This window comes from Cetorhinus maximus, unplaced genomic scaffold (assembly GCF_964194155.1).
Source record: "Cetorhinus maximus unplaced genomic scaffold, sCetMax3.hap1.1 HAP1_SCAFFOLD_1434, whole genome shotgun sequence".
Taxonomy (NCBI): Eukaryota; Metazoa; Chordata; class Chondrichthyes; order Lamniformes; family Cetorhinidae; genus Cetorhinus; species Cetorhinus maximus.
Window position 1 is genome coordinate 1 of NW_027597375.1, and position 23,674 is coordinate 23,674.

General features: G+C 46.9%; 1 protein-coding gene across 1 annotated transcript; it reads left to right on the forward strand.

Annotated features, from left to right (window-relative positions):
• The first annotated feature begins 114 nt into the window (after positions 1–114).
• On the forward strand, positions 115–22,595 carry LOC144676218 (FHF complex subunit HOOK interacting protein 2A-like). Its single transcript, XM_078536704.1, has 17 exons — positions 115–322; positions 1,810–1,888; positions 3,247–3,416; positions 3,521–3,625; positions 3,831–3,953; positions 5,263–5,505; positions 8,542–8,738; positions 9,096–9,213; positions 10,083–10,159; positions 13,658–13,850; positions 14,239–14,402; positions 15,546–15,686; positions 17,644–17,734; positions 18,362–18,505; positions 19,802–19,942; positions 20,934–21,034; positions 21,745–22,595. The coding sequence occupies exons 1-17, from the start codon at positions 278–280 to the stop codon at positions 21,845–21,847; spliced, it is 2,235 nt and encodes a 744-aa protein (XP_078392830.1). The 5' UTR covers positions 115–277; the 3' UTR covers positions 21,848–22,595.
• The last annotated feature ends 1,079 nt before the right edge of the window (positions 22,596–23,674 follow it).

Here is a 23,674-nt window from a genome sequence, read left to right on the forward strand (position 1 = left end):
CCCCACGACCCCTCCAACCCCCTCATTTCCTCCCCATACCCTCCTCACATTCCCCTCCCCCTCCTCCTTTCTCTCCTCCTCCCATCCTGACCCCCTCCTCCTCTATCCCTCCTTACTCTCCTCCTACCCCGCTCTTGGCCGCCTCCTCTTCCCCGGCCTTGTCTTGGAGACGGGGCCCGGGTTTCAGGGATTCCCCTCTCCCTCTTTCTCTTCCCGGAGCGGGCTCGGGACCCGGGGAGGGGGAACCGAGCCCAGCCGCCCGGCCGGGAGCGGAGACATGTTCAGCAAACTGACTGCGCTGCTGCAGCAGGCGGTGGAGACGGTGAGAGAGGAGATCAGGACTGAGCCTGAGGCCGAGGCCGCAAACCCGGAGCTCGGCCTCGGGGGGGTGGTCAGCGCTGTCTCGGGGGGGGGGGGGTCAGCGCTGTCTCGGGGGAGGGGTCAGCGCTGTCTCGGGGGGGGGGGGTCAGCGCTGTCTGGGGGGTGGGGGGGGTCAGCGCTGTCTCGGGGGGGGGGGGTCAGCGCTGTCTCGGGGGGGGGGGTCAGCGCTGTCTCGGGGGGGGGGGGGTCAGCGCTGTCTCGGGGGGGGGGTCAGCGCTGTCTCGGGGGGGGGGGGTCAGCGCTGTCTCGGGGGGGGGTCAGCGCTGTCTCGGGGGGGGGGTCAGCGCTGTCTCGGGGGGGGGGGGGTCAGCGCTGTCTGGGGGGGGGGGGGTCAGCGCTGTCTCGGGGGGGGGGGGGGGGTCAGCGCTGTCTGGGGGAGTTCAGTGCCATCTGGGGGATGGGTGGTCAGCGCCGTCGCAGGGGGGTGGGTGGGGGACAGGGCTGTCTGCGGGGGGGCAGGGGTCAGCGCTGTGTGTGGGGATGGGGGGGGTCAGCGTTGTCTGTGGGTGGGGGTCAGCGCTGTCTGTGGGGGGGGGGGGTCAGCGCCGTCTAGGGCAGGGGGGTGGTGGGGGTCAGGGCGGTCTAGGGCGGGGGGAGGGTGAGGGTCAGCGCTCTCTGGGGGGGATGGGAGTCAGCGCCGTCTAGGCGGGGTCGGGGTCAGCGCTGTCTGGGGGGGTGGGGGTGAGGGTCAGCGCCATCTGGGGAGGGTGAGGGTCCAATGCTGTGTGTGGTGGGGGGTGGGGTTCAGCGCTGTCTGGGGGAGGTGAGCGTCAGCACTGTCTGGGGGGGGTTGGGGGTCAGCGCTATCTGGGATGGCTGGGGGTCAACGCTGTAAGGCGGTCAGCGCTGTCTGGGGGAAAGGGGTCAGCACTGTCTGGGGGTATCTGCTCTTTGGGGCATGGGTTGGGGGGCAATGTCTTTGTTGGCCAAGGGGTATGGTGACAGTGACTGTGGGTTGGATGTTTGGCAGAGGCAAGGTTGCAGCAGCGTGTGGTTGATGCTGCCCTTGTCATGCATCCCCTCCTCACCTAGGTTACAGAACCCTGGGCGCGATTTGCACAGCCTGGCTGAGCCCCCATACTGGCATATTCCTGAACAGTGCAGTCCATTCTCACTGCCTTCAAACAGAGTTAGCTGCCTCTAAACAACAGCTCTTGGATCAAGCACATCAGTTCCCTGGGTGTAAAATCTCACTGGGAGGAGGGATATTTCAGTGCTGCTCCTGATCCCACACCTCAGAAAATCCTGTCCCTTTGCCTAGGCACTCAGTGTCTCCTGTCGGCTACTTAGTGTTGTCTGCTCAGGCACCATTTAATCTGGTGAATGTTTGAGCTGTTTCCTCATGCACTGAAGTGCTCAGTAACGGTTGGCTATTTTCTGAAATAATTATGCTATGACAGGTTTATTTTTCTTATTCTTCTATTAAAGGAGGAAGAGCCCATTCAGCTGCTGGACTCCTTCATAAGCCATTGGAAAGGGATCACCAACTATTATATTGTGACCACAGGTACAACAACGCAATTGCTTTAAACTAAGCTTTGACTTCAACCCATCAGTGCAGCAGAATGCTAGTCTACAAGGCAAGTGAATGAGGTGGAATACACATAATTCCAGTACACTGTTACACAAAGCAATGGGATTGCAATGGATTATTGCATTCCACTATGCACTGTGTGTTGACTACCAAGTATGACAGCACCTTCTATTGACAGCTGGGGTTATACCTGGGAAAGACATTATCACATGCAATTCCTCCCTACTGCCTGCTCATTCCCTCCCTCACAGGATGTGAATTCTGAATTTTATATCATACTGTCTGCCAAAATAGGCTCAGTGCTCACAAACATTAATTAGATTTTTACAGGCTGGGATATTATGCCAGGAAACCAGAATAGGTATATATTTAAGGGCAATTCTGCAAAATGATTGGAAGCTGGCCTGAGCGAGATGGGCTGAAAGAGGGATGGACTTCGATGGGATTGTTAGGGGTTTAGAGGTGATGGACTGCGATAGGAGAGTTAGAGGACTGGAGGGATGGACTTCGGGAGTGTTAGGGCACTAGATGGACGGATTTCGATGGGAGAGTTAGGGGACTTTAGGAATGGACTTCAATTGGATTGTTAGGGGACTAGAGAGAGAGATGGACTCTGATAGGAGCGTTAGGGGACTGGAGGGATGGACTTGGATGGGAGTGTTAGGGGACTAGAGAGAAATGGACTCTAATGGGAGAGTTAGGGGACTAGAGGGATGGACTTGGATGGGAGTATTAGGCGACTAGAGGGATGGATTTCGATGGGAGTATTAGGGGACTAGAGGGATGGATTTCGATGGGAGTGTTTGGAGAGTGGAAGGATGAACTTTGATGGGAGAGCTAAAGGACTAGAGATATGGGCTTTGATTGGAGAGTTTCAGGATCAGAGAGATGAGCTACGATGGTCAGAGAACCTTTTTTGCCCTTTGACTATTCTTATCCTCCTGTATTCTCAATGTGCTATTTACAAGTGGTAAAAGCATTCATTGCTGTCACATCGAATGCTAAAGGATCAAGCAATTGAGAAATGGGTTGCTGTTTCAGAGCCTTGTCCTGCTGTAGAGATGTCCTGAAACAGTAAGTGGCTGCTCTTAGTTTAGTTCCATCTAGTGCTTTCAGTGCCATGCATCTGTCAGTGTCATGGTGCAATCAGAACAAGTTGGCTGAGGCGGGGGTCACAGGAAGTTCTTTATAAACCATTAGCATTGGATTGAGTAAACTGCTGCTGCTGGATCCTAGTGCAGCTGGGGATGCTATCCTGGTCTCTGCCAAAGATCTTGACCTGGTGAAAATGTTGTTTGGGCATTATGGTGTTTAAAGCTGCTTCTTTGCAGATGATACCCTCCCAGTAAAACAGACGGACATCCCATGGCGCCTGAGGCAGATGGTGGACATTCTCGTTCACGAGGAGAAGCAGATGGAAAGGGGAGAGACAGGGCCGTGTATGGAGTACCTCTTACAGCACAAGATACTGGAGACACTTTGCACACTGGCCAAGGCTGGGGTAAGGAAGGCGTGCGGGCCATTGCGTGAGCCATTGTAACAGTACCAACATTGTGTACTCCGACAGTGAATGATGTTTCTGTCTGTTTGTGTGTGTCTCCGCAGTATCCCCCTGGCATGAAGCAACAAGTGCTGCTCCTTATCACCAAACTGTTGGGGCAGATTCAGCAGCCGTTGCTGCCTCACATTAACGTGCACCGCCCTGTGCAGGTAGGTACAATGCTGCCTTGTGTTGCTGCCACTGTCTTCTCTTTAATATTTACTGCGTTTTTCCTGCCTCACTCTCCAAAGTTGGTATTGGTTCTAGCTAAAGATGATGGAGTGCAGTTTTAAATGGTGGATACTCAGTCACTTGTGCAGCACAAGTTGCCATCCAAGGCTGACACTGCCCATGTTTTCTCTCTTGTGCTGTTAGAAGTTAATTCGTTTGTGTGGCGAGGGCCTGGGATCCAAAACAGAAAAGGAGGAAGTGCAGTTTCTTACCACGGTCTGTGCAAAACTCAGCCAGGATCCATACCTGATCAACTTCTTCATTGAGGTAGGTGTAGTTCCACACAGCAAACTGCAATGGTCTGTCACTGCATGTTTGGATTGAGCACCTCTTTAAGGCAGTTGGACGCACAGGTCTGATGGGTTAGCAATGCTGGAAGCCGTCTGGGTTGTGAGTTTAGCCCAACTGACGACTTAGCGCAAAATGACTTTGCTTTTAATGCACAAGCATGCTCCCTTTCACAGCAGCTGCTGCAGCATTGAGGGACACCAGTTCATTCAACCTCTCCCTCATAGAACCATAGAAAAGTTATGGTGCAGAAAGTGGCCATTCAGCCCATTGTGTCTGCGCCAGCCAAAGAGAGAAAAAAGAAACTAGCTGTTCATTTTAACCCCACTTTCCAGCACCTGGTCCGTAGCCTTGCAGGTTACAGCGCTTCAGATGCAGATCCACGTCCCTTTTAAATGAGTTGAGCATTTCAGCCTCAACCACCAGCTTAGGCAGTGAATTCCAGAAGCCCACCACCCTCTGGGCGAAGTGGTTTTTCCTCATGTCCCCCCTAATCATTCTACCAATCACCTTAAATCTATGCCCCCGGTAACTGACCCCTCAGCTAGAGGAAACAAGTATTTCCTGTCTACCCTATCGCGGCCCCTCATAATTTTGTACACCTCAATTAGGTCACCCCTCAGCCTCCTCTGTTCTAAGGAAAACAACACTAGCCTATCCAATCTCTCCCCATAGCTGCAATTTTCAAGCCCTGGCAACATTCTTGTAAATCTCCTTCACAGTCCCTCCAGAGCAACTATGTCCTTCCTGTAATGTGACCAGAACTGTACACAAAATTCCAGCTGTGCCTAACCAGTGTTTTATACAATTCCATCATTACATCCCTGCTTTTGGATTCACAGTGCTTCCCTGTTCAGCAGAAAGCTGTTTTAACTCATCATGTATAGATCCCACAAACAGCCCAAAACATTGAGATTTGCAGGTCCTGTGTACCCAAATTCCCACTCCATCTTTGAGATGAGATGTTAAACTGGCTGCCCCCATACAAGGATATAAAAGCTCCTACGACACTGTTTTGAAGAATGGCAGAGGAGCTTTCCTTGGAGTCCACGCCGATATTTATCCCTCAGTCAACATCACAAAAACACACAGATTATCAGATCATTATCTTTTTACCGTTAGTGGGAGCTTGCTGTGCTCAAATTAGCTGCTGCCTTTCCTGCATTGAAAGAGTGACTTCAACAGTCCTTTGCTGGTTGTAAAGCACTTTGGGACATGTGACGGTCATGGAAGGGACTATAGAAATACAAGTCTTTCTTTTCTTCTTAAATGAGCTCTGTGTTTTCAGAAAAAGAATTCTGCTGATTCCAGAAGATTGTTGTCTTGCTCCTTTGAGAAGAGCGAAGGTCAGCGAGACGACGCTGTCGGGACAGGATTGTCAACGTCAAGCTTGACCCCGGGGGCTAGCCCATCACACCCTGACCAATGTCCTGTGACATGTGCAAGCTCCACGTGCCCCAATCCTGAGGAGGGAGGTGGTCAGCTGGACAAGAGCTTGTTCAGTGCCCTGCTGACTCTGACTGCAAGTGAGGTATATCCAGCATTGCTGTATACAGCAGGCAGGACGGGGCTGGGGAAGCACGAGATCGGGGAGGGAGGGACTGAACTCGAGGGCTGGGGGAGTGGGGAATCGCGAGATCGGGACCGTTAGACGGAGAATCAATTCATTTCAATTGTTCATTTCTGCGAGAGTTTTGTCCTTTAGAATTAAACTGAATCATTCTGCAAATGTACTATTCAAAATAATATATCTCATACCAGCATACTGTTTGTTGTTAAGAGTCGGGCTGACTGAAATCTTCATAAAAGTTACGTTTCATGTCTGTTGACTAACTTGGACCAAATTAATGAGAATTCTGTTCATCGAATTGCCAAAGGATTTTTCTTTAATTCATGGGATGTGGGTGTCACTGGCTGGGCCAGAATTTATTGCCCATCCCTAGTTACCCCTTGAGAAGGTGGTGGTGAGCTGCCGCCTTGAACCACTGAAGTCCATGTGGTGTAGGTACACCCACAGTGCTGTTAGGGAGGGAGTTCCAGGATTCTGACCCAGCGACAGTGAAGGAACAGTGATATATTTCCAAGTCAGGATGGTGAGTGGCTTGGAGGGGAACTTCCAGGTGGTGGTGTTCCCATGCGTCTGTTGCCCTTGTTCTTCTAAATGGTAGCGGTCATGGGTTTTGGTCTCCATGGGAAGGTAACAGTTAACCATGGGAAATGACAATAACAGCCCGATGTCCTTATCTATGAAAGAAGATCATCCTTTCCTTCCGGTCTAGCACCTAACACTTGCCTTTTGAAAACTTGAGGCCCTCAGTAGAAAATGTATTCCAATCTTTGGGGTGCTCCTGTCCTTTCAGATCCTACTCCAGCAGTGGCATCTCTATTGTAGCACCCTTAAAAATTTTCCCTTCCACTAATAGGATTCCTCTTGGTGGCATGAATCCTGCTGGGAACTTGCCGTGTATCCCCGATGGTTCCTGACACAAGAAAATAGGCCAGGATTGGGGAAATTTCAGTGGAGCAGGAAAAAGTTCTGCCTCACCAAAACCCAACCACAAACAGAAGTATCCTGGCCATAGTGTGCTACAGGTATATCCCACACCAAGAGACATATCCCAGATCCAAACTTTTTCATTGTTTGATAGATAGATAGGTTTACTGGATTTTCATCACTATGCTACAATAGTATCCACGGTTATCAAATGGTCTTACTTGAATAGCAAGTTTTATAGTTGAAAAATGTGTGGCAGGACTCTCAATTAATCAACCCAAACCCCTCCATTTACTCAGCATGTCACCTCTGTACTCATAATGCTAGCTCCCCATCAAAAAGGTAGGCTGCAGTTGAAAAGATGTCCTCCCCGCCTTCCCCCTTTCTGTTTGCACCAGCAACAGAGGCAGGTACATTTACTGATTGTAAAATGTGCCCACTAGATGGTAGAGGTTGTGGGTTTGGATGGTGCTGTCTAAGAAGCCTTGGTGAGTTCATGTAGTACATCTTGTAGATGGTACACACTGCTGCCACTGTGTCAGTGCTGGAGGGAGTGAATGTTTGTGGATGGGATGCCAATCAAGCGGGCTGCTTTGACCTGGATGGTGTCAAGCTTCTTGAGTGTTGTTGGAGCTGCACTCGTCCAGGCAAGTGGAGAGCATTCCATCAAACTCCTGACTTGTGCCTTGTAGATGATGGACAGGTTTTGGGAAGTCAGGAAGTGAGTTACTCGCTACAGAATTCCCAGCCTCTGATCTGCTCTTGTAGCCACAGTATTTATATGGCTAGTCCAGTTCAGTTTCTGGTCAATGGTAGCCCCCAGGATGTTGATAGCAGGGGAATTCAGCGATGGTAATGCCATTGAATGTCAAGGGGCAAAATTCGAATAAATAATACCACACGAACAAACTGTTGTTCCTTTAACTCCGTGACTGTGTCACGAGGGACTGGGAGCTGTGGCCTTTGAGCTGTCACTCACATCAGAAAGTGATTTCAGAAGCAGTGCAGGAAACAGCTGCCCCAAGATGCCGTTTCACCGTGTGTCGAGGATTAAACTCGTGTTTGTGACTACATTAACAGTGCGAGAAATAAGTATTAGTAACATTCACATTTGCATCACATCTAACCTTTAAAAATATGGATTCTGCTTTGATCAGTCTGATCAAGAATATTCAGAATTACACAGAATTTCCAGCGCAGAGACAGGCCATTGGGCCCAACTGCTCCCACTTGAGCCTCCTCCATCATCTCACCATATCAACATATTCTTCTATTCCTTTCTCCCTCATCTAGCTTTACCTTAAATGCTATTCACCTGAACCACTCCTCCTGGTAGCGAGTTCCACATTCTCACCACTCTCTATGTAAAGAAGTTTCTCCTGAATTCCTGATTGGCAATTATCTTATAATTATGGCCCCTTGTTTAGGATTCCCCCACAAGTGGAAACATTTCTTGATGTCTACTCTATCAAAACCCTTCATAATCTTCAAGACCTCTATTCGGCCTTCTTATTTTTCGGGTGAAAAGAGCCCTAGTCTGTTTCAGTCTTTCCTGATAGTTCTAACCTCTCAGTTCTGGTATCATCCTTGTAAATCTCTTCAGCACCTTCCCCAGTGCCACTATATCCTTTTTTATAGTATGGAGACCGGAGCTGTGCACTGTACTCCTGAGTGTGGTCTGACCAAGGTCCAAAACTATCAGGAAATTTTGGTGTGGCCTGAGTCCCTCACACCAGAATTTCCTGAAAACAGCAATGGAGTGCACCGTGGATACATCGTTACTGTGGGGCAGTTTTTACACAAATTTTGGCTGATACATTCTGTGATTAATTTTCTATTTCAATTGCAAATTCCATGTTAATGTTGAAAACTATCTTTGTAAACACGTCATGCTGTCATGATACCTCTTCCTCTACCAACGTTGGTGAGGGGGATGTAATAACAGTGTGACACGGTTACACGAGCATTTGCTATTATAAATGTGGGAGAAGGGTTTATAATGGAACAAGATTGCACATGTAAGATTTTAAATATATTATAGACTTTCATCACATTTATTTCCTCTGTATTTAGAAAAATCAATTTGCGTTGAAGGCCTGTGAAGGCTTGCTCCTGTTGGCCACGTTACCAGAGGAAGTGGCAGCACGGTACATGGTGGAAAGCACAACGCTGTGTCACACACTGACCGACAGGCTGTCTGATCGCTACAGGCTGATACCGGACTCCGTCGACCCCAGACAAGTTGAGTTGCTGGGAAGAGTTAACTGGCGGTACGCAAAACTATTTCAGTTCATAAAAGGGGGGGAGAAAGAAACAGAAAACATTGTACTTGTTTAGCTCCTTATCTGAGAGTATCAAGATTTCTCAAAGTGCCTCGCACACTGAATCACTTCAGAAGTTCAGTTGCTCAAGGGTGAGGAACTTAAAGGGTTATGGATAAAACATTGAGGGGGGTGGGTGGCTATGGGACTAAACATGACTGCTCTTTCAAAGAGCTGGCACAGGCATAACAGCCTGAATGGCCTCTCACTGTGCTGTAAATTTCTATGATTCTATCATAAACCTCCTCTTGCAAAGGTTCTACTGGATGTACTGATGCTGTGCTCTGGTTTGCTCTACATCTGCAGGTCACACTATGCTGCCGGTCATGTGGAAGATGCAGAGTCACTTCCAGGTAAAGGGGCTGTGTTGTCTTTCTTCTCATGGCTGGACTACTGTGATCAGCTGGTGAAGGAAGCCCATAAGGTAGGTTGCTCTCGTCAGGTGTATGAGTTTGTGGGGGGTTGGGGGCGGTGTGTGTACTGTGCACAGAGATAATGGGCTAAAGCCTCCACACTCTATGCCACAAAGCCTAACACTGCAGATCGCAGCAATGGCTCACAGTTGTGTGGGGCTGCTGACCAGGTCACCAAGACAGAAGGAGGGGATGTTAATGGAGAGTTTCCCAGCACCAAGAAAACCTCAATCTTTTAAACAGCGCTGTTACTCAGAAGACCCCCGTCTCCAATCCTGTCTCGTTGCTAATCAGTTCTCTTTAGTGGACAGCAGTGTAAAGGAGCTGAGATTGTGGTTGCGTCAAGGTTTAATGCAGTGGAAAAACAGCTCTCAGTGCACCGGCAATCTCCTGTTCCGATGTTCACGGAGAGTCAGACGATGCATTTACAACACGGGTGTAACTGACAACATGTTCTGCCGGTGAGGTTAGAAAGAACCAGCCTTCCCATTTGAAATAATTATGATTTTCTGAAAAGCAAAGCACTAAGACACATCACCTTCACAGTAGTTTGGAAAACAAGCACAAACTGATCATTTACTCACTGCAAGGTCTGGAGTTTGCTCTGAGAGGCTGCTCGTTCAATTCTGGAGCTTCGTTAAAAAGGTGGCGATCTTAGCAGGTTTTGACCTGGGACTGTTGCACCAATTTGGTTGCCTCCTGATGGTGATTCACTTCTAAAGTGATTCCAGGCTGTGAGTTTGGTGATTCACTGAGGAACAGCCCTGTCATCAGCCAGTTTATTAGCAGGGGCCACTGGCTGACAGGCCCAGTGCTGTCTTGTACTCAGTGCCTGCCTATTTCCAGGATCAGTGAGTAACACTTCCATCTCCTCTTCCAGGTAACTGCTGCTGCTGTGGCCCTGGAAATCAGGAGGCGTTTCTTTGTCAAAGTCTTGGAGCCACAACTATTGCAGGTGTAAGTAGTTGCTTCTCTCGCTTTTGAATGAAAAACGTGAGCCATGCAACAATTAATAAACGTTTCTACTTGTTGTGAGAAACTGCAGCAGGCCAGGTGTATATACACATGTCACATTCAGCAAAAGGTGCTCCCTCTATCAGTCTTACCATTGTAACTCACCTCGTCCCTGTCCCTCTCCACCACCAAACCTATCTGCCTGGTTTCACTCCCTCCATCATTACGTCTATTCCCAATGAAGCTGATCTTATGAAAGCTCCAGTCGCACCTTAAGTCACCGACATCGCTGACGACGGAGCCTGTGCCCTTGAAAAGCTGCCTCCTTGAACCGCTGCAGTCCATGTGGTGTAGGTTCACTCAACGGTATTATTAGGGAGTCAATCCAAAGATTTTGACAGCGACAGTGAAAGAATGCCGATATAGTTCCAAGTCAGGATGGTGTGTGACCTGGAGGGGAAATCGAGGTGGGGGACAGCATTAAACGGGAAATTAGAGATGCATGTAACATGGATGCTACAGTAATCATGGGTGACTTTATAGATGTATAGACTTGGCAAACCAAATTAGCAATAATACTTTGGCGGATGAATTCCTGGATTGTGTACGAGATGTTTTTTAGACCAATATGTCGGAGGAGCCGACCAGGGCAGGCTATCTTAGATTTGGTATTGGGCAATGAGAAGGGGTTAATTAACAATCTTGTTGTGCGGGGTCCTTTAGAGAAGATTGACTATAACATGATAGAATTCTTCATTAGGATGGAAAATGAAGTAGTTGAATCCGAAACTAGGGTCTTAAGTCTAAACAAAGGAAACTACGAAGGCATGAGGGGTGAATTGGCTATGATAGATTGGGAACTTCATTAAAAGGCATGACGGTGGATAGGCAATGGCTAATATTTAAGGAACGAATGAAAGCATTGTAACAGCTATATATTTCTTTCTGGTGCAAAAACACAACAGGTAAAATTGCCCAACCATAGTTAGCAAAACAAATTAAGAATAGTATTAGATCCAAAGAGTCATATAAAGTTGCTAGAAAAAGTAGCAAGCCTGAGGATTGGGAACAGTTTAGAGTTCAGCAAAGGAGGACCAAGAGATTGATCAAGAGGGGAAAAATAGAATATGAGAGTAAACTTGCAAGGAACACAAAGGTGGACTGTAAAAGCTCCTATAAGTATGTAAAAAGAAAAAGTTAAGTGAAGACAAATGTAGGTCCCTTAAAGTCTGCAACAGGAGAATTTATAATGGAGAACAAGGAAATGGCAGAGCAATTAAACAGCTACTTTGGTTCTGTCTTCACAGAAGAAAACACAAATAACTTCCCAGAAATACTAAGGAAATAAGGGTCTAGTGAGAAGGAAGAATTGAAGGAAGTTGGTATTAGTAAAAACAAATGCTGGAGAAATTAATGGGATTGAAAGCCGATAAATCCCCAGGGCCTGATAATCTAAATCCTCGGGTACTAAAGGGGGTGAAATAGCGGATGCATTGGTTGTCATCTTCCAAAATTCTGTAGATTCTGGAACAGTCCTAGCAGATTGGAGGGTAGCAAATGTAACCCCACTATTTAAAAAAGGAGTGGGGGGGGAGAAAAAGGAGTTACAGACTGGTTAGCCTAACATCAGTAGTAGGGAAAATGCTAGAGTCTATTACAAAGAATGTGATAACAGGACATTTAGAAAATATCAATGGGATTAGACAAAGTCAACATGGATTTATAAAAGGGAAATCACATTTGACAAACCGACTGGAGTTTTTTGAGGACCTAACTAGTAGAATAGATAAGGGAGAAGCAGTGGATGTGGTGTATTTAGATTTTCAGAAAGCTTTTGATAAAGTCCCTTGTAAGAGGTTAGTGTGTAAAATTAAAGCACGTAGGATTGGGGGTAATATATTGGCATGAATTGAGAATTGGTTAGCAGACAGGAAACAGTGAGTAGGAATAAATGAGTCTTTTTTGGAGGGGCAGGCGGTGACTAGTGGGGTTCCGCAGAGATTGGTGCTTGGGCCCCAGCCATTCACAATATATATCAATGATTTTGATGAGGGAACAAAATGTAATTTTTCCAGTTCGCTGATGCCGCAGAACTAGGTGGGAATGTGAGTGGTGAGAAGGACGTAAAGAGGCTTCAAGGTGATTTAGACAAGTTCAGTGAATGGGCAAATACATGGTAGATGCAGTATAACGTGGATAAGTGTGAAGTTATCCAGTTTGGTAGGAAAAACAGAATGGCAGAGTATTATTTAAATGGTGATTGATTGGGAAATGTTGATGTGCAAAGGGACCTGGGTCTTCTTGTACACCAATCACTGAAAGCAAGCATGCAGGTGCAGCAAGCAGTTAAGAAGGCAAATAGTATGTTGGCCTTCATTGCGAGAGGACTTGAGTACAGGAGCAAGGATGTCTTACTGCAGCTGTACAGGGCCTTGATGAGACTACACCTGGAGTATTTGAGCAGTTTTGGTCTCCTTAACTAAGAAAAGATATACTTGCCATAGAGGGAGTCCACTGAAGGTTCACCAGACTAATTCCTTGGCTGGCAGGATTGTTGTATGAGGTGAGATTTGGTCGAGTAGGCTTGTATTCACTGGAGTTTTGAAGAAATGTATAAAATTCTGACAGGGATGATGTTTACCCTGTCTGGGGGGGATCTGGAACAAGGGGTCTTAGCCTCAGGATATGGGGTAGGCCATTTAGGACTGAGATGAAGAGAAACTCCTTCACTCAGAGGGTGGTGAACCTCTGGAATTCTCTAGAAGGCTGTGGAGGCCAAGTCACTGAATATATTTAAGAAGGAAATAGATAGATTTCTAGACACTAAAGGCATCAAGGGGTTTGGGGAAAGAGTGGGAGTATGGCGTTGAGATAGAGGATCAGTCATGACCATATTGAATGGTGGAGCAGGCTCAGAGGCTGAATGGCCTACTCCTGCTCCTATTTTCTACGTTTCTATGTTTGTCCTTATAGGTGGTAGAGGTCACCGGTCTGGAAGGTTCTGTTGAAGGAGCCTTGGTGAGTTGCTGCAGTGCATCTTGTAGATGGTACACACTGCTGCCACTGTGCGTTGGTGAGTGAATGTTTGTGGTTGAGATCAATCAAGTGGGCTGCTTTGTCCTGGACGGTGTCAAGCTTCTTGAGTGTTATGGAAGCTGCACTCATCCAGGCAAGCGGAGAGTATTCCATCACACTCCTGACTTGTGCCTTGTAGATGGTGGACAGGCTTTGGGGAGTCAGGAGGTGAGTTACTCTCCGCACGATTCCCGGCCTTTGACCTGCTCTTGCAGCCATAGTATTTATGTGGCTGGTCAAGTTCAGTCTCTGGTCGATGGTAACCCAAGGATGTGCCACCTCCAACACTTGTGCCGAAAATTTACTTGAACAGGGAGCTAAACTTGTGCCTCTTTAGTAGAAGCTGCCATCCTGAATAGGGCTTTCTTGCAAGCCCTCTGTTTTTGCCTGTGATTGACTATTGCAGGCCTTGTTTGCCTTCCGCAGGTCCGAGGTCGGGATCCTCTCGTCCACCGCGCTGCTTATGGGGGTCGTGACTCACATCACCTCGCCCCGGTTGCTGGATGAACTTGTTCTGTTTTTGCTGGGAGATCAGAAAGAGGCGGAGGTGCCCGTGGACCCAGCCTGCCACCTGCTGCGTTCCCAGCTGATAGAACGCTGCAACCATCTGTCCGACGAGGTGAGCTTGCAGGTCAGCGTGGGGAGAGGTCGCAGGTCGACGCAGGTCAGTACGGTTCAGCCAGCATGGAGAGGTTATAGACCTCTGCAGTGAGATCACAGATCAGTGCATTGAGGTCAGCATGGTGAGGTTTCATCTCTTGCACTCATCAGATTTCGTTAGAATGTTAGTCAGCTGCTCCATTTAAAGCTTCTGTGGAAGCAACAGTTACTAAATGCAGCATCAGAGTTGAGCTTATTTGACAACACTCTCGCCGCTGGGTCAGTTGTTTGGTTCTCATCTCAGAGTTTGAGCTTATGAATACACAAAATGATAGCTTGAAATATATTGTGGGGCTCACCATGTATTTGCAGTAGTGAGAGTGAGGATGTGTTGTGTTTTCTTGTAGATCAGTATGGCCACACTGAGATTCTTTGAACAGCTCCTGCAGAAACCTCAGGAACATATCATTTATAACCTGGTGCTCCGGAATATGAGAGGCCGCTGCTACATTGGAAACAGTATTGGACATGAGGACAGACCTGCAGAGAACGAACAGCTAGATGAGACAGAGTAAGGGATTCGAGTTAACTGTTCTCATAAATTGCACTGTAGATTCAGTGCTGGTGTGAAAGTTTGACTGGGTTTTAACTGGTTTTCTTCCTTTGTGAAGCTTGCTGGGTGCAAACCAGGTGACTCACTTCTGTTTCTCACTCACTGCTTTGTCCTGTTTGAATCTCAGTGGCTGGAGCTATAGGAGGGGATGTTGTTCGTGCTGATCATTCAATGGTGGAACCAGCCTGTATCAAAACACCAATACCTGGAGCTTGAGATACGGGAGTTTTGATATAAACTTTAAATGGAGACCATGAGGTTTTGTGGTAAAAATCTAGGAGGCCCCATAAAGATGAGAAGCTTAAAGACAACAGACGTTTGGTGTATCTGATACCAGAGCGATCCTTCCTCTCAGTTTGCTGCCATTATGTGTCAGTGATACAGTGGTGGACACCTGGGCAGTTTTAAACTGTAGCTTCATACGGAGCAGGATTGGGATTGCACTGGACACTCCCACAAATGGTGCAGGGTCGTCCTTGGCTCAGTGGGTCCAGTTGTCAGATTGCCGACTTTAGTTACACTGCTTCTCCTGTGTCATTACGGACGCTAACGTTTAGAGTACCAGCACGAAACTAACAGCGAAATGAACCATCACATTTGAGGCGAGATACTGAGTTCTCTCCCGTGCTGAGGCATTTTATTTATTTAATCATGTGATGTGGGTGTCACTGGCTAAGCAGTTATTGCCCATCCCTATTGTCCTTGAGAAGGCGGTGGGAGCAATTAAGTGGCTTGCTCGGCTATTTCAGATGGCACTTAAGAATCAAGCACATTGCTGTGGGTCTGGTGTTACACAAAGCCAGACCAGGTAAGGATAGCAGATTTCCTTCCCTTAAGGACATTAGGGAACCAGATGGGTTTTTATGACAACCCAGCAATACCATTACTAATACGAGCTTCTTAAATGAGGTTTTAATTAATTAATTGAATTTAAATCACCCAGCCATGGTGGGATTTGAAGTTTGTCTCTGGATTATTAGTCCAGTAAGATAACCACTATACTTGTGTACCCTCTAATGATGGAATAGAATAATGCTGCAGACCTTGCTTCATTGAGCCAGAAAGAGAGAGATCTAAACTCCATTCATTTGGCTTTTCCAGAGAATTTGAAGAAGATCCTTTCTTCACTGACATCTACACAGGGAGCAGATTCCCAGCTTCTGATTGGCTTGTTCCACCAGTAGCAACGCAAGAGGCAACAAAGGCTGATGGGAAACCAGAGGTTAACAGAATAGTCAACAGGTGAGTGCCATATCTCAGCTTTCTATTCCCATAAGGTGAGTGCCATATCTCAGCTTCCTATTCTTGACAGGTAAGTGATGTATCTAAGCTTCCTGCTCCTGAAAGTTGAATGCCATATCTCAGCTTCCTGCTCCCGAAAGGTGAGTGCCATATCTCAGCTTCCAGCTCCCGATAGGTGAGTGCCACATCTCAGCTTCCTGCTCCCGAAAGGTGAGTGCCACATCTCAGCTTCCTGCTCCCAAAAGGTGAGAGCCACATCTCAGCTTCCTGCTCCCGAAAGGTGAGAGCCACATCTCAGCTTCCTGCTCCCAAAAGGTGAGTGCCATATCTCAGCTTCCTGCTCCTGAAAGGTGAGTGCCACATCTCAGCTTCCTGCTCCTGAAAGGTGAGTGCCGTATCTCAGCTTCCTGCTCCCGAAAGTTGAATGCCGTATCTCAGCTTCCTACTCCCGTAAGGTGAGTGCCATATCTTAGCTTTCTGCTCTCGACAGGTGAGTGCCCTGTCTCAGCTTCCTGCTCTGGACAGGCGAGTGCCGTGTCTCAGCTTCCTGCTCTGGATAGGTGAGTGCCGTGTCTTAGCTTTCTGCTCTAGACAGGTGAGTGCCATGTCTCAGCTTTCTTCGCTTGATGAGGGAGTTTAAGGTTTAGTTTCTTTGATGAAATTCACGATGATAATTGCTGCCTTTTTGAACTTGACGTGTAGATGCCTGAATATAGTGTTTATTTTGTTACCATAGTGTTCGGTCTGTAATTGTGAGTCCGTGCTGCTGTGTGTTCGGTCTGTAATTGTGAGCCCGTGCTGCTGTGTGTTCGGTCTGTAATTGTGAGTCCGTGCTGCTGTGTGTTTGGTCTGTAATTGTGAGTCCGTGCTGCTGTGTGTTTGGTCTGTAATTGTGAGTCCGTGCTGCTGTGTGTTTGGTCTGTAATTGTGAGTCCGTGCTGCTGTGTGTTCGGTCTGTAATTGTGAGTCCGTGCTGCTGTGTGTTCGGTCTGTAATTGTGAGCCCGTGCTGCTGTGTGTTCGGTCTGTAATTGTGAGTCCGTGCTGCTGTGTGTTCGGTCTGTAATTGTGAGTCCGTGCTGCTGTGTGTTCGGTCTGTAATTGTGAGCCCGTGCTGCTGTGTATTCGGTCTGTAATTGTGAGTCCGTGCTGCTGTGTGTTCGGTCTGTAATTGTGAGTCCGTGCTGCTGTGTGTTCGGTCTGTAATTGTGAGCCCGTGCTGCTGTGTGTTCGGTCTGTAATTGTGAGCCCGTGCTGCTGTGTGTTCGGTCTGTAATGGTGAGTCCGTGCTGCTGTGTGTTCGGTCTGTAATTGTGAGTCCGTGCTGCTGTGTGTTCAGCCTGTGTCCCTGAGCTACGTGAAGGAAAAGAAGCAGAGGATCATCCTAGAATCTTTCAATAGACACTGGAGATTGATTATAGAGCAGCATGACACTCTCCAATGTAAAAGAAAGGCTTGCATTTATATAGGGCCTTTTATGACCACCGGGAGTTGACAGCCAATGAAGTAGTTTTAAAGTGTAGTCACTGTTGTAATGTAGGAAATGTGGCAGCCAATTTGCACACACCAAGCTCCCACCATCTAAGCTATTTTCGTGATGTTGATTGAGGGATAAATATCAGCTTGAACACCGGGAATAATTCCCCTGCTCTTCTTCTAAATTTGTGCCAGGGAATCTTTTATGCTCACATGAAGGGGCAGACAGTCTCATCTGAAAGTCAGAACCTCCAAAAGTGCAGTACTCCTTCCATACTGCACTGGAGTGTCAGTCTAGATTTTTGTGCTTAGTCCATGTCCTCAAATGGGACTTGAACCCACAACCTTCTGACTCAGAGGCAAGAGTGCTACCCACTGAGCCAAGTCTAATGTGAATTGGGATGAGGATGAGAGGAAAGATAAAGGTGCCCTCAGGACTGGTTACATTTCAAGATTTCAGCTTCTATGTGTTTATGTTTCAGCTTCTTGTGTCTTGTTCCTGACGCAGTGAAAACCTCTCACCTTGTGGCAGGCTGTGGGTATGACACTTACCTTGTGGATGCACATCGAATGGTAAGCCGTCTGTTTGCCTGGCTGGTGTACAAGTGTGGTATCTTCCGGGTGGTTGAAGTTTCCCTAAAGCCTGATCCAAATAATTAAGAATTAAAATTTGTAACAAATGTCTAAAACAAAATGCTGGGATTTCTAACTGCATTTGTGGGACAGTGTAGTTTGTTGGAACTACTGCTTCTGGGATCTAAGTCACACTTCATAGAATGGTTACAACACAGTTAGGAGGAAACTTTACCCTTTTCCCGTCAGCTTATCCTAATCTCAATACCATCTTAATCAGAGTAACCCCACACACAGGCTGGCCTGATTAGTTAACTCTCCAATGAATTACTGCTCAACACAAAAACAAAAATAAAAATACCTGGAAAAACTCAGCAGGTCTGACAGCATCTGCGGAGAGGAAAACATTAACGTTTCAAGTCCGTATGACTCTTCAACAGAACTAACAGAATTACTGCTGTCCACTGTGTGGGTACAGGGAGCTCCACTGTCACTCGGTTGAACTTAATGCCCACTGACCAATATTGTGGTTTAAGATTACTGTTGGGTGTATGCTTCCAAAGACATGAGGTAACCCGCTGAGGCCATGTTGAGTTCTAGGCTGTATACCTGTGCTGTGTTCTGTAGTTCCAGGGTTGCTGTGTCAATGCCAGGGAGTGGAAGTGGCCACTTGTCCCCAACCATTTGGAAAGCTGTGACCCAGGCAGGATATTTTATGAAGGCGATTTCCTGAAAGTCCTCTTTGACAGAATGGCACAGATCCTACAGCAGGTAACTCGCAAACGAAATGGGACAATGAAATCTCAGATGATTGATCATTCCTGTTTTTCAGATGCTGTCGAACGACAGGTTGCGAGGCTCCTGGCCCTGTCTCACTCTGCAATCTGTTTCAGATCAAACTCTAAACTAGTGGCAGTCGTGGCTCTCACCTCTGAGTCAGAAGATCATGAATTCAGGTCCCACTCCAGAGACTGAGCACAAAATCCAGGCCAACATTTAGTGTAGTACTGAGGGAGCATTGCACTGTTGGAATGCCATTACTGAGGGAGTGCTCCACTGTTGCAGAGTCAGTACTGTCAGAGGGACCATACTGAGGGAACGATGCACTGTCGGAATGCCATAATTGAGGGAGCGCTGCACTGTTGCAGGGGCAGTACTATCAGAGGGGCCATACCGAGGGAGCACTGCGCTGTCGGAATGCCATTACTGAGGGAGTCCTTCACTTTCAGGAGCAGTACTGTCAGAGGGGCCATAATGAGAGAGCGCTGCATTGTTGCAGGGGCAGTACTGAGTGAGGCACTTTTATCTTTTAGAGGAGACATTAAACTAAGGCCCCATCTACCCTATGGTGGGTGCAAAAGATCTTACAGTACCAATTAAAGAGGATGGGAGCTCTTCCTGGTGTCCTGACCTTAACTAACGCCTAAAAACAGATTATTTGGCCATTATGTCATTGCTGTTGTGGGATCTCACTGTGCACTGATTAGATTCCTAACAAAGGACTTCATTGGCTATAAAGCACTTTGGCTCACGCCAAGGTCTTTAAAGGTGCTATACAAATGTAATATCCTCTTCCCCAGAAGTTGGGCGCCTCTCCACAGGGCTGCAAGAGTGTGATTAGTCACCCTGAGCTTCTACTGATCAAGAACAATGAGCATTTATAAACTGCCTTAAAGTAGAAGAAAAGACACCCCCAAATGCTTCATAAAGACCATGAAAAAACTTGGGTGCTGAGCCAAAGGAGATGTGAGGAGGGCTGACCAGTAGCTTGGGGAGGGATAGATGGTTGTAAGGAGAATCTTGAAGGAGAAGGGGGAAGCGATGAGATGGGGAGGTTCAGGAAGGGTATTCCAGAATGTGAATCCTCGTTGGTAGTAATTGGTTAACTATTCTGTATAACTGAGTGATTCCCTGCTCTAATTGCACTAATGGTGCAATTATTGTACAAATGCTTAACAGGCTTGCATTCAGTTCCTTTCTCTGCACTTAAAACAACTTTTCTGTTGAAACCAAACAGCATTTACTTGATTACATCAAACATTATGTTCTTAATATTTTCCCTTCCAGCCTTATGACTTGAATTTGCAAATAACGTCTGTGATATCGAAAGTTGCACTCTTCCCTCACCCTCACCTCCATGAGTATTTGCTGGACCCGTACATTAACCTCGCCCCTGGCTGCAGGTCTCTCTTCTCTGTCATTGTCCGAGTGAGTACCCTCATCCTGTTCTGTGATGTCTATTCTTGCCTCCAATCAATTGTTTGTGTCCAGGATGAGCTACAGTTTATACAGAATTAATAGGCAGCTGTAATCATTACAGAGACTGAAGTTACTCAGCTGAGTGAGTGGACAATCCAGTTCAACATGCAATGGGCTAACAAACCAGTGGTCACGAGCTCATGGCAAACTGAAATTGAATTTAATCAGTCTGCTCATTTCTGGACTGGCATTTGAACAAATAACTATGGATTGTTGTTAAAAACCCCACTGGATTTCTCTCCTGACACCTCTACTGGGTCCGGCCTACACGTGACTCCAGTCTCACCCGAAATAGTTGACTCTTCATGCCCCCTCCCCTTTCTCACGGCAATAAATGTCAGCCTTGCCAGCTTCACCCACATCCTAAGAATGATCATGGTGCTTGCCACCTGATGAGAGTGACTGGGGGATATTAGTGGTAATGCTACTGGACTAGTAATCCAGAGGCTCAGACTGATGCTCTGGAGGCATGAGTTCAAATCCCAACATGATAGCTGGGGGAATTTTAAATTCAATAAATCTGCAATAAAATACTAAACTCATTGTTAATGATCATAAAACTCATTTGGTTCAGGGGAGGAAATTTGCCACCCCAACCTGGTCTGGCCTGTATGTGATTCCAGACCCACAGCAATGTGGTTGATTCTTATCTGCCCTCTGCAGTGGCCTAGCAAGCTACACAGTTGTACAGAAAAAGCATTATGGGTGCACTTACACCACACGGACCGCAGCGGTTCAAGAATGCAACTTACCACTATCTTTTCGAGGGCAATTAGGGATGGGCAATAAATGCTGGCCTTGTCAACAACGCCCACATCCCAAGAATGAATAATAAAAAAACAAAATCAAATGCTGACTTTCTTAAAGGTGCTTTTTCCTAAACAAGTCATCTAATCAGGTTGATAACTGTCATGGAACTGTCTCTCTCTGCTTGGCTTAGGTAATTGGAGACCTCATGCAGAGAATCCAGAGAATCCCACAGTTTCCTTCCAAGTTACTGCTGGTCAGAAGACAGCTGATGGGATTGGAACCTGAAGATGTGTAAGTAACATGGAATCATTTTGTATCTTCCTGATATTCAGTGAGTTGTGTGCATTCACAGTGTTAAACTATTGTCAATGAGGAGCTCTGTTAAACATTTTTCAATTCATTGAATTTACTGGCACTTTATACCTTTAAAACGAGCATGAAAACTTGGTCTCGATCTTAGCATTAAAACAAGCAAAGAGTTTTGCTTCTATTTATTCAAAGTTGTGGAGGTTTTAACCGCACCAGCGCATATCTCACCTGAATTATTTGAGGATGATTTGTGACTGGGAGCTCTCTTTGAAACCTCTACATTGCCTTGCACAGTGTGATATTTTTGGGTCTACAAAGCTAGTGGCTACTTATCAAGGCTTCCCTTCTGTGGTTCTCAGTCTGCAACCCCCATCCCAACTGCACCTCTCCCCTCAGTCTGTAAATCCCTCCCTTCTCTACCTCTCCACACCCCCACCACACTTTCCTAAACATATGCAGATCCCATCTTTCAGGTTAAATTTTGGGTCTTCTCCCTCAGCTCCCACATTTGGGATGAATGTCCATTCCAGGGCAGGTTTGAGCAGCTGGTGAGGGAGCATTCGTGCTTTGGCAGTATGAACTACTGATGGGAGTTAAAATAAGGGCAGAGGGCAGTATAGTTTAAATTTGGGACTGTACATCTCCATCGCCTTATACAAATATTCACTAAAATGTGTGTCTGAATTTTGCAGAGTGGATCATGCCACACTACTGAAGGGTGTGATTGTCTTGGAGGAATTCTGTAAGGAGCTGGCTGCAATATCATTTGTCAAATACCCATCGGAACCAGACTAAACTCAGACTGGCTGCAGTGCCTTTTCTCAAGAGACCACTGAACTGTCACTGGACATTGTACACGTGTTTCCAGCACACGAACTTGGACAATCCGTCCCTCTTCAGTTTTATGTTTTAAGTTCAACTGAGTGTTTTTGTCATGGTGAGGGATTTTGGAAACTTTTCTTCTCTTCCCCCCCCACCCCTTGGATTCCCACCTTAAATTTGAACCATGGGATGAGCTTGCACCAGGAATGGTGTGAGATAGACAGGACTTAATTGCTTGTTCCAACTCCTCTGTCAGCGGGACATTAATCAGCTACGAACTCCTGCCAACAGCAGAGGTCAGCCTCAGAACCTGAGTGGCGCCCCCTTTCCCCATCCCAATCCCGTCCTGCACCATTTATTACTGTACACTTGTCTGTGGTTCAGGGCACATAAGGTACAAGATTATGTCTGTCACTGTTTCCAAATAATTAATTATGTGAAATGCATTGATCATTTCAAAGGTAAGGGGCTGTACAACTTTGTTTTATTTATGTGTAAAGATGACCGAATCACGTGAATATAACTGCCAGGGTCTTGTTGTTGTTTGTAGATAGACTGTAATGCTGGAAGGTGAAAGTGGATGCCTTTTAGATGAGCTACTTGTATAGAGAATGACTCCCTTGTCTTGAGGGGAAGTTGGTGGTGTGGTTTAATCACTGCCTGTAACACCAGCTGCCAACAGCTATGGACATTTTATTTTATGATTAAAAGATGAAATGTCCATGGTACTGTATTAAATCTTTTTGGGGACTGTGCTGAAAAGGGACCAGAGGGAGTGGTGCCTAGTCAGAGGGGCAGGACTGACAGAGCACTGCCCCATCGGAGGGGCAGGACAGAGGGAGTGCCACACTATTGAAGGTGCCATCTTTCAGATAAATCGAGGTCCCATCTGCCCCCTCAGATGGATGCAAAAGGTCCAATGGCACTATTTTGTAGAGATAGATCGACCAGGCTAACAGTTATCAAACATCACTAAAACAGATTGGTTATTTATTTCAATGCCTCACCGTCCTACTGAATGTTTAATATCAGCTTTACCAGTACGAGAATTAAGACAAGCACAATACAGATAGCAGACTCTATTTGGCTCTAATTTACGTCAGTTAGTTACTGTCTACTCAGCTGACTCTGGGGTAAGGCCAACGGTTCAGAGAAACAGAATTGTAGTTAATGCAGGCCCCAATGTCCTGAAAATGATACTGAGACAAGTGGTCATGTGTAGCTTACACACGTTGGCTACATCGCTGCTTCAGAACTGGGCTAATGATCAACACCCTGCTACTGCCATCACCTTTTATTACCAAGCTTACCATTTTTCCAATGATTTTCATTGCACTAAGATACAAACATTCATCTCTTAGACTAAATGTTTTATACATTTAACACTGAGATTGGTAGAGTGCTGTTGGGCGTTCTAGGTTAAAGGCACAGCTAGATGGTGTTCAAGTATAGATCAGCCCTGATTGAATTGAATGGAGGAGCAAATGGGAGGGGAACTGAATAGTCTCTTTCTCAGGTCGATGGCAGTTTTACAAATGTGATGAGTTCATTCACTGCACCCTGGGCAAATCTGGCACCAGCATCCTGTATTTTGTGGGGGTGGGAAAGTTGGGAGGTGGGGGTGGGAAGGTTGGGAGGTGGGGGTGGGAAGGTTGGGAGTGGGAAGGTTGGGAGGTGGGGGTGGGAAGGTTGGGAGGTGGGGGTGGGAAGGTTGGGAGGTGGGGGTGGGAAGGTTGGGAGGTGGGGGTGGGAAGGTTGGGAGGTGGGGGTGGGAAGGTTGGGAGGTGGGGGTGGGAAGGT

What these genes read in the sequence shown, in the direction of transcription:
- LOC144676218 (XM_078536704.1), top strand. Translation starts at nt 278, where the DNA reads ATGTTCAGCAAACTGACTGCGCTGCTGCAGCAGGCGGTGGAGACG. An exon ending in TCTTCTCTGTCATTGTCCGA is followed by an intron (nt 19,943 to 20,933) that starts GTGAGTACCCTC and finishes TGCTTGGCTTAG; the next exon opens with GTAATTGGAGACCTCATGCA. An exon ending in GGATTGGAACCTGAAGATGT is followed by an intron (nt 21,035 to 21,744) that starts GTAAGTAACATG and finishes TGAATTTTGCAG; the next exon opens with AGTGGATCATGCCACACTAC.